The sequence below is a fragment of the Notamacropus eugenii genome, chromosome 1, assembly GCF_028372415.1.
Source record: "Notamacropus eugenii isolate mMacEug1 chromosome 1, mMacEug1.pri_v2, whole genome shotgun sequence".
Classification (NCBI taxonomy): domain Eukaryota; kingdom Metazoa; phylum Chordata; class Mammalia; order Diprotodontia; family Macropodidae; genus Notamacropus; species Notamacropus eugenii.
Genome location: NC_092872.1, coordinates 278947947 through 278958369, shown reverse-complemented (window position 1 = coordinate 278958369; position 10423 = coordinate 278947947). Strand labels below are relative to the sequence as shown.

Sequence of the window (10423 nt, the reverse complement as noted above, 5' to 3'; positions counted from 1 at the left end):
GGAGTCATCCTGGATTGTCCACGGTCTCTCACCCCTTCCCCACATCCAAGCTGTCACCCAGGCCTGCTGATTTCACCTTTGCAACACTCACCCCTTTCTCTCTTCTGCACCTGCCCCCATTGTGGTATAGGCCTTCACTCCTTGACTGTTATAATAAGGCTCTGTCTGCCTCAGGTCTCTTCCCATACCAGTCCATCCTCTGTTCAGCCACCAAAGTGACTTTCCTAAAGCACAGGTTTGACCATGTCATTCCCCTCCTCAATACACTCCGGTGGTTCCCTATTGTCTCCAGGGCCTAATACCAAATGCTGTTTGGCTTTCAAAGCCCTTTATAACCTAACACTTTCCAGTCTCACTCAAGAACTCTTCAGATCCCTAATTCTGGCCTCCTGGCTATTCCATGAACAAGACAATCTTTCTTTTGGTTCCAGGCATTTTCTCCCTCCTCAATTCCACCTACTGGCTACCCTGCCTCCTTTAAGTCCCAACTAAAACCCCAACTTCTACAGAAGCCTTAATTCCGGAGCCTTCTCTGGATTAATGATTTCCTACTTATCCTGTATACAGGTGGTCTCCCCATTAGATGGTAAGATCCCTGAGGGCAGGGCCTCTTTGCCCCGATTTGTATCCCCACCACTTAGAAAAGTGTCTGACTGTAGCTGGGGCTCAATTGTTTGTGCTCTCTTTTCCCCAAGAGGGGCAATGACATCGGGGGCTCCTGCACAAATTGGATTTAGGGGAGGCAGGGTTGCACGATGCCTTGCCCTTTCTTCCGGAGTCACTGGAGTCCAGCGGCAGGCCAAGTCAGGTCGTCCTGCCCACTGAAGGCCGGGATAAGCTGATGTCTGACCAAGCTGTAGCAGCTTTCCTGGCGGTTGGAACAAATCGTTCCCATCCCCCCATTCTGCTGAGAGTAATCTTTACAAGCTTGGGGTGCACGCCCTCTTAAATGACCCACGGGCTTCAGGCGCCGGTTAACTGGTATTACCCAAGGGTGGCTGATAGTCTTCCGTGAACACCCATAAAGCCCCTGCCGATCAATAAATGCTTGTTGACTGATCCCAAGCACAGGTACTGATGTGCCCAGGAAGTCTTCCCACACCGGGAGTTTTCTAAGTCAATAAAACTTTAAGTCTGCAAACTACCCCCAAAACTCAAGAGGGGCTGGGCTAAAGTGTCAACCGTAAAACCCTAGGACAAAACCACTCCCAATCTGGGCCTCAGTTTCTTCTTCCGTAAAATGAGGGGGCGGGGTTGGAAGACCTTTGTGGGCCCTTCTATTTTTTCCACCCTGGGATGGTCGAGTCCCGCCCCGGCTTACCTGTGTGCCCTCAGGCAGGGCTTCAGGCCCTGCATCAGTAAGGTGGGCACCCTGCTTTGCAGGCCAGCTGCTGGGGGAGAGGGGAGCAGGGCTGGGATGGGACCTACGGCCTCCGTCCGCTCCGCTTTCCCGGGCACCGCGCCTCCGAAGGGGATTCACAAAGCCAGGCAAAGAGGGCAGGGGAAACCTTAAGCGGAGCACCTGAGGCCCGGTCGGCTTAGAACAGAGGAAACGAAAAGAGGCCGGGAAGTGACGGTCACAGAGGTGTGTCCGAGGGGGTGGGCGGGGCGTGTGTGCGCAGCCCGTCCCAGGCCCCCCTTCCTGTCCAGCCCTCCCCTCTCCGGCGATTGGCCGGCGTCAGAGGGGGCCGGCCGGGCCGCCCGCGAGAAGATGGCTACCCCGAGGCCGCTCGGACAGTCACGTGTCCGCATCTGCTTGGACCCTTCATCCTCTCTCGCCCACCCTAGGGTGGCAGTCGCAGATTGCAAGAATCCCAGGGAGCCTCCAGGCAGCTCCGGGGCCGACTGGCCGAGCCTCGAGGACGTCCCTGCCCTTGCCGCACCCCGCCCAAGACCTAGGAGCCCGAGAGGAGGCGGCCCGCAGCCCCGCCCCAGGCTCTCCCCTGGGCGCTGACCCAGCTCTCCACCGCCGCCCCACCCCGGTTCTGGCAGGAGAGCGGGCAGGAGAGTCCCCTTGGCTTCAGCTCCGGGGGACGCTGGATGACGGGCGCAAATCCTAAATGGGTGTGAATCGGGGGGAGGAGCAGCAGGGGACTACGTCACCGACCCTGGTTAGAGATGACCGAGGGAATCCGGATCCCAGATCGGCGGAGTTTGGAAGGGCCCTGGAGACCCTTCTCCAAGGTGGCCCCCAGAGCAGAGGCAGGGTGACATAATTCTCGCAGGCTGTTGGAAAGTTTAGGAAGTGCTCCGCCCATGTCCTCGCCTGACTCAGGCCCTCGGGGTCTTTGCAAGCTACGAGCACCATCTTTACTCTTCCATCGACGAGGAAACAGATTTACCCTGGGTCTGGAGGCTAACAGAGGTCAGAAGCAGAATCTGAACCCGAACCCGAGTCTTCTGGACTCCCAATTCTGCACTTAATCCACTCCGTATGCACCTCCCACACCCTGTTCTCCCGCGGCTTTCGCCCCCGCCCCTCACTCCGGAACGTTTTCTCCCTGGGAGGTCACCGGTGTTGGCGTACAGGCGGAGAAGGAACCTGTAGGTTTGGGGCCTGAGTCGACCTCTCTTTTGTTATATAAAACAGGGCTTTATTTGCGTTGTTGCCACCCTTTTGGGCCTCAGGGAGTTTTCTATTTGACCTCTGGTGTAAGACTCACCACTCTGGCTACCCAGAAGTCTTTAAGTAAACTTTAGCGTGGTTCAGTCTTGGGTGTCCACACTAAGTCCCCGCTCCCCCTCTGCTCCTGACCCTCCCCGGACTCCAGAATGCCCCAATTACTTGGCGGGGGTGGGGGTGGTTAGGAAGGGAGCCAACGTTTATTAGGTGCCTACTGTATGCCAGGCATAGGACTAAGCCGGGACTCCTGGGCTGGTTCATCAGCTCCCATTCCCTCAAAATCCAAGCACCTGATAAATCTCCTAGTGGACCGAGATGCGATAATCGTAAAGCGCTTCGCAAATCTTAACGCACTATACAAATACTTCCTATGGCTACAACGAAGTCCATAATGGTGATTTAGGTTAAATCCTCTCCCAACACCCATTGGCTATTGTAACCTTGGGCAAGTAGTTTCCGGAACTTGCTGGGCCAGAGTTTTCCCTCTCGGTAAACAGACTGGCTTAAATTAGTCCTTTATTTACCTAACATTCCTTAAGCACCTACAGGCATGCCAGAAGCAGAGTGCGCCCTGAAGGAATTTATAGTGGTGGTTCAGCACTGGGGACCAAACAAGACCAAACAGGAGTTTCCTGAGTCATTCTAGAGGCGCCTGCCCCATAGCCAAAAGGCCAGAACTCAAGCCCCAGTTCATTAAATGGAGGATGGGAGGGTGTGTCACCACTACAACTTTATTGGAGAAAGAATTCCAATTAAACTATATGCCAGACCTGAGGAGCGGCACTGGCACCTGAGGTGTCACCAAAAGATGACACTGGAGTTGAGCCCAGAAGCAACCCAGGGGGTTCCTGGGTGTCTTCCAAAGCATGCCCTCCTGAGACAGGAGACCTTTCACATTGTTTCTCGGCCTTCGATGTCCATTCAGCTCGGGAATTCCCTCTTCCTCATGATTTTAGCTAAACTTTTCTGGGCATTCGGGCTGATCCCTTTGCTCTCATCAAACCCTATGTTTTTACCAAACCATATCTGAGCTCACATCAATTAGATCAGTCAACAAGAGCCTAATAGATACCAGAGACTGGGCTGGTAGAATATAAGTTCCTTGAGGGTAGGGCCCGAGTCATTTCCACCTTTGCGTCCCCGGTGCAAGGCTCAGAGCAGAGCTCTGGGTACCACAATTCAGTGTCTCGACTTGCATTACAAGGTCTAACGCTCTCTAAGACTTTCTCCGTTCCTTCCATCCCTTTAACTGCATTGGCTGGAACCTCCGCGTAGAACCCAGGGCTGCGTTTACCCCTCCCGCCCCTCCAGCAGTTCCCCCCACCCTCCCTTTGGCCGTAGCGAAAACCTGGAGAGCCCCAATCCGCCCCGTGAGCCTGAGCCTCGGCTGGGCTCTGGCGGGGCGGCGGCACTGGGCATGCTCAGCTCTGGCAAGGCTTGGGCTGCAAGTCGGAAGCTTTCGCACTACCGAGGCAGCAGCCGGAGGAGGGGGAGGGAGGCGGAGGGGGAAGGAGGCGGTGGGGGAGGAGGAGGAGAAGGAGAAGAAGGGGAGGCAGGGACTGGAAGGTTTTCCCCCCCGCGAGCAAGAAGGGTAGGAGCTGGAGGAGGAGGAAGCCGGGAACTGGAGGACGCCAAGGAGGTCCAGGAGGTCGGAGCGAAGCCGGACCCAGAGTGCTGCGGTCTTACCGGATTCAGGTCCCCGGCTGAGCCGGAGCGCTCTGCAAGCAGAAGAGCCAGCGGCTCTCCCCAGTTCGGTGAGTCCCGGGCTGCTAGGAAAGAACTCACTACTTTGTAACGGGAGGGGGTGGTGGTGGTTACGAGAGGATACACTGTAGCCGCTCCGGCCAGACGGCTGGGGACTGGGCTGGCAAGCGCAGCGCCCTGGCCCGCGGAAGAGGCAGAGGGGCCCCCGGGTTTGGCCACACACCTCCCTCGCCACGGATCACGCTCGGAGACTCGCTGGGGAGGGGGGCTGGGATCCCCAAACTGGGGCATGGGGGTGGGGTTGGCCGCCCGGCGTCTTTCTCGCCCAGTCGGTCCCCAGAGGGTGTTGAGGGCGGGGAGAAGGCTGAGGGCGAGTTGCTAGTGGACCCTTTTGAGGAGGTGATGCGTGCCGTAAGAGCTGGGCGAGCGTGAGACAGCTCTGTTTGGCGGGGGTGGGGGGTGCAGAAGAAGTATGGAGTGTGGGGGGAGGAGAGGGGGCGGGCATTTTTAAGGAGATCCAGCCAGAAGGTTTTACCCTTATCCTTGCATGTTTCTCAGTTGCCCCGAGCTCCATGACCCCAAAAGATGGAGCCCTGAGCTTCTTGACTCTGGGTGGTGGAGAGACGCCAGCCCCTGGACTGTTTGATGCCCCACGAGAACACAGTTTTACTTAGTCAATCCCGGGGCAGCCGGGTCCGGGGTGGGGGGAGTCCTACTGCCCTTCCCCCTTGCACCATAACAGGTGGGGAGGGAGCGGGGGAGGGAGGAAGCTGTGCTCCGATTTTCCCTCACCCCACACACCCCCAGGCCTTGGAGGCGGATCCTGGCCGGGTTGGCTGCACACTGTGGGGGGCGGGGGGGTGGTGGCGATACTGGGAAAAGGCCTAGCAGGACGAGGGAGGATCCCAGAGCGTTGGGCTCCCTTCCCCCCAGCTCCGGTAGTATCTCAGTCGGGCCAGGCCTGGCCGCAGTAGCCACCCCCAAGGACCTCGATTGCCGTCTCGGCCCCCTGCCGCCGCCACTGGGGGAGGATCAACTCTGGGGCTGGGCTTCTTGACAAGGGCAGTGCCCCAGTGCCAGCCCGCCCCCTCGACCTCCCCGCCTCCTGCAGCCCCAACCTGGGCTTGAGGATGGCTCTAGTGAGGTGGGTTTGGGGGTACTCGGTGCCAGGGGCTGGGAGCTGATAGGTTTTCCCACCCGGCTCTGCCTGACGCTGGTTAACTCTTTCCTTCTCACTGCCTTATAAATCCTGCTGAGGTCTGGGGAGGAGCAGGAGGAAGCTAGATGAGGCAGCCAAGTGGGCACCAGACGTTGGCGTGCGTGCATGCGGGAGTCCTCCAAAAGCTGGCCCCTGGTTTGGAGGAATCGCGAGAGAAAGCTATGGGCCGGTGCAGGCGGGGTGCTGGGGAGTCTGCAGCGGCCCGCCTGGCCTGACTGGCCGGCCCTGAGGCCTGTCTCTGGCTTGTGCTGACGCCTGGGAGGCTGCTCCTCCCCTCCGTCGGCCCCTCGGCTCGGCCTGCGCTTGGGGCAGCTTGTGCTCTGTTTGGTGCTTAGATGGAAGGGCCGGTGCTTGTCGAGGTGTGGGCCCTCCTGGAATCCTGCCTGCCCGGCCGCCTGCCCTGTGGCAGCTCCAGTCAGCTAGTGTCAACAATCCTAGGGAGAAGGGAGGGCTGGGAACTTCGGGGGGCCGGTTTTTCATTTCTCTTTTTGCCTCCTTCCTCTCCAGTTTTTGCGTTTGCAAACTGGCAAATGAGTGTCCATATCCCTGTGGCAGCGGGTTATTCCATCTTCGAGGCCCGTGGGGCCTGGGGGAGGGTATGGGTCCCTGCTGCCTGGTCAGTCCTTGGATGGGAACGAGCCAAGGGAAGCCCAGAGATGTTGGTGATTCAGCACGTGGCAACCTTCCAGCACTGGAACCAACTTCCTTTGCCTCCTGTGGTATGGCGTGGTGGCATGGTTCGGTTCAGTGTGCTGTTGAGGGCTGACAGGCACACCCCACTTTGGAAAGGCTACATGAACAGGTTTTTATCAGCATTTCCAGGGCCCTGTGCCTAAAACCAAGAGTCATTGCCAGAGTACCAGCCATCGTAGGTCGTAGAGGTCATGCAGTCCATTGCCTCCTCATTTTACAGAGGGGGAAACTGAGGTCAAGTGCTTGTATAGGATCATAGGATTAAAGCTGGAAAGGGGACCTTAGGGATCATGTATAGTCAGTACAAGGCCTCCTGCAGGTCAGGAAACGAGGCTCAAGCAGATCATAATTTTAGAACTTGAAAGAACCTTGGATGTCACCTAGGTCAGCCACCTCCTTTTAGACCCAGCTCAAAGCTTGCCTTCTTCAAGAGACCTTTTCTGGTTTTCCTCCCCTTGCCCCAAGCTTTTCCTGGAAGATTGCCTCCCATTTCCTCAGTTTATCTCTTGTATGCACATAGTTGTTAGCATGTTTTTTTCTTCCTTCCTTGATAGCATAGACCATGTGGCTGCTTTTCTGTCTCCAGTGCTTAGCTCTGTGTCTGGCACACAGTAAGTGCTTAATAAATGCTTATTGAGTGACTGAATGACTTTCCTTCCCAGGAGATAAGTGTCTTGGCCCAGGACACACAGCTATAAAGTAGCAGCTGTTGAAGCTGGCTCATCTGACTTCCAGTCCAGGGGCCTTTGGTTTTAATTTGCCTCTTTTCTTCCTCCCTCTCCTGGACCCCAGGACCTTCATCATCCTCATTACCTTTTCCCAGCTGGAACCTAGAATCCCACCCTATCTTCCCCCTGTCTTTGCTGCTTTGTTTTTGGTTTGGGACAAGTGAGGAAGGAGTCTAGTCATCCATTTCTAGCCAAGTGATCATCAGAGGCCTTTCTTCTCATTGAATTTAACAAACAAATCAGTAGGTGGCAGAGTGGATAGAGCTTGGGGCCTGGAGTCAAGTCTGACCTCAAATACTAGCTGTGTGAGTCACTTACCCCTGTTTGCCTCAGTTTCCTCATCTGCAAAATGAGCTGCTGAAGGAAATGACAAACTACTTCAGTATCTTTGCCAATAAAACCCCAAATGGGATCATGGGGATGTGACTGAACAACAGCTGTGCTATAAAATCCACAACCAGCCAGGCCCTGCAGTCAGAGACCTTACTGTCTGCTGGTGTGATTCCCTATTCTCTTCTACATACTATATACTATACCTTGGTGATCTCTTCAGCTCTCTGTGCTGGTGTTTCTCAACTCTACCTTGCCTGCTCCAGTCTCTCTGCTGACCTCCAATCTTCTACTGCCTTTCAGACATCTTAAACCCAGTGGCCAGTAGGCATCTTTCCCCCACTTATCCCCTCTGCCTTCCCTATTGCTATCAGTCCCACAAGTCATCCTGGCCCCCTGCCCCCATATGCCAGGGCCTCTTGGTTTCACTTTCACTTGGTCGCCAATCTATCCCCTTCTCTTGTCTGACAGTCCCCTCTAGTGCAGGTTAGGCTCTTATCATCCCATGGCTGCACTGTTGCAGTAGCTGCTGGTGGGTCCAGCTGCTTCAAGTCTCTCGCTATTTCATACCTCTCTCCATTCAGCCACCAAAGTGATTTTCTGAAAGTACTACCCTTCTCATTAAATTCCAGTGACTCCCATGGTCTGCAGGATCAAATACAAAATGCCCTGTTTGCTATTATAAAATCCAGCCCCCTCCTACCTGTCTAGACTTCTTACATCTGGGCCTCGCTCCCTCCCCAGTATTCCTGGGCTTCCTGGCTATTCCACAAACAATATACCCCATCTTAACTCCAGGCATTTTTTTTGACTGGCCCCTAGGCTTTCCCTCCTCAACCTCCCTGCCTTCCTCTAAGTCCCAACTAAAATTCTGTCTTTTACCAGAAGCCTTCCCCAACCTGGTCTAATTCTAGTGCCTTCCTGCTGCTAATTTCTTATATATTTGTTTGCATGTTGTCTCTTCCCTGAGGGCAGGGCCTGTCTTTTTGCCCTTTCTGTATCCCTACATTTTGCATAGTACCTGGCACATGGTAGGACCTTAATAAATGTTTGTCGACTGATTTGACTGAGCTATTTTTAAATTATGGCATAAATGTTTGGTTTAATAATAGTAGTAGCTAACATTTATACTAAGTGCCAGGCCCTGTGCAAAGGGCTTTACAATTATTTAAAATAATTATTTACAATTATTATTACAGTTATTATCCTCACAACAAACCAGGGGTTGAGGTGCTATTATTAACCCCATTTTACAGATGAGGAAACTGAGGTAGACAGGTGAAAGGACTTGCCCAGTCACATATAGCTAGTGAGTGTCTGAGGCTGGATTTGAACTCAGGTCTTCCTGACTCCAGGCCCAGCACTCTCCACTGAACCAGCTGTTTTCTATTTCCAAATGGTGAGTTTCAAATACTCATGTATTTCTGCCTCATTGATGATGGAGAGGCCATCCCTTCCTCATTCATTGAAATTCTGGTCCACACTTTTGCGATTCTTCTGGGGCTGCTCACTAGCTGTGTATAACCCTAGGTAATTTACCTAACCTCTAGTCTACCTCAGTTTCCTCATCTGATAAGTGAAAATAATAATAGCACCCCTCTCCCAGGGTTGGTGTGAAGATCAAATGAGACCATATTAGTTAACTGTTAGGCCAGTGCCTGGCAAAAGAAGAAATGCTTAATTCCTTCCATCTTTCTCCACTAGAGTTGACTTGCCCCTACTCGGAGGCTCAGTAGTGCCCATTGCTACTCAGAACTTGGATTCCTTAAGGATGGTGACATTTCAAGGTTGTCTACCATGTGGTATCACCAGGAGAGCATTTGTGTTCAAAAGATCTTTTGGACAAAGTGGGTAGGGAGGTACCTTAGGATCCTAAAAGTATCCTTTTAGGCAAGACACTTAATCCCTCCCAGCCTTGCTTTCCTCATCTTTAAAATGGGTTTCCTCAAAGTTCAGGTAGGTGGTGAAGGCAGATCACACACTGGGCTTAGAATCAGGAAGATTCATCTTCCTCAGTTCAAATCTGGCTTTAGACACTTACTAGCTTTATATGACCCCTGGCAAGTCATTTAACCTGTCTGCCTCCTTATCTGTAAAATGGGGCCACTCCAAAGAAGGAAATGACAAACCATTCTAGTATCTTTGCCTAGAAAATCCCAAATGGGGTCATGAAAAGTCAGACACAACTGAACAACAAAGGTTAAACTACTGTATGAGTTAGCAGTTATCCTTGTTGTCATAGGTTTAAAGTGGAAAGGGACCCAACCCCGCCATTTTAGAGATGAGAAAACTGAGGCCTCAGGGCTGGTAACTTGCCCAAGGTCTCATTGGTATTAAGCACATATCTTTGACCTCAGATCAGGTGTTTTCCCACTGTCCTCCACTGCCTTCCATGGTAGAAACCAGCGTACTCAAAATCATTAGAGTTTTTTGCACATGAGGATCGTTCAAATCTTTGTATTTATTCTCAGCATCAAGCACAGTGCCTGGTAAACAGTAGATGCTTAATAAATGCTTGGTGGTTTATTAAAGAAAGAAAAAGCCATCTTAAGGAAGTCTGGATCTGGGCTTGCCTTGGTGTGGGAATTCCCTGGGAGAAAATGACCCAGATTAGTGACTGTTGTGCTTTGGGGGCACTGAGAGATAGAGGGATTTGGTCAGGGTCATGTGACCAAGCTGACTCAGGCCAGCTTTCTATTACATTGGGAGTTCTTCACCTTCGGTTCATGAACTTGTAAAAAATATTTTGGCAACCATATTTCAATAGAATTGACTTCCTTGGTCATCCCATGCATTTTATTTTGCGCATTTAAAAACAGTATTCTGAGAAGGGAGTAGGTACATAGACTTGGCCATAATGACTGCCAGAATGGTCGTGACCCCTTAACCCAAAAGGTTAGGAACCTTGGCACTCTCCCATGCTGTTGCCTCTCTGACAAAGTATCCTTAAGAAGAGTTTCTAACAACAGCAAGTGATCTGTTTGTCTCAGTTTCCTCATCTGTAAAATAGGGACACACTGGAGAAGGAAATGGCAAAGCCCTCCAGTATCTTTGCCAAGAAAACCTCAGTTGGGGTCATGAAGAGTGGGACATGATTGAACCACTTTATGGGTAACAAGGAGCCCT

At 52.9% G+C, this 10423-nt stretch overlaps 1 protein-coding gene across 3 annotated transcripts in view; it reads left to right on the top strand.

Annotated features, from left to right (window-relative positions):
• Positions 1 to 1679: 1679 nt before the first annotated feature.
• Positions 1680 to 10423, top strand: part of LOC140517570 (uncharacterized) — a 108887-nt gene continuing 100143 nt past the window's right edge. For 2 of the 3 annotated variants that reach the window (XM_072628939.1, XM_072628940.1), the window contains exon 1: positions 1685 to 4377. In XM_072628939.1, the coding sequence (XP_072485040.1) occupies positions 4041 to 4377 (337 nt within the window). In that variant the 5' untranslated portion in view covers positions 1685 to 4040. Of the gene's footprint in view, positions 4378 to 10423 lie in introns of all 3 variants that reach the window. The other variant, XM_072628938.1, reaches the window with a different exon arrangement.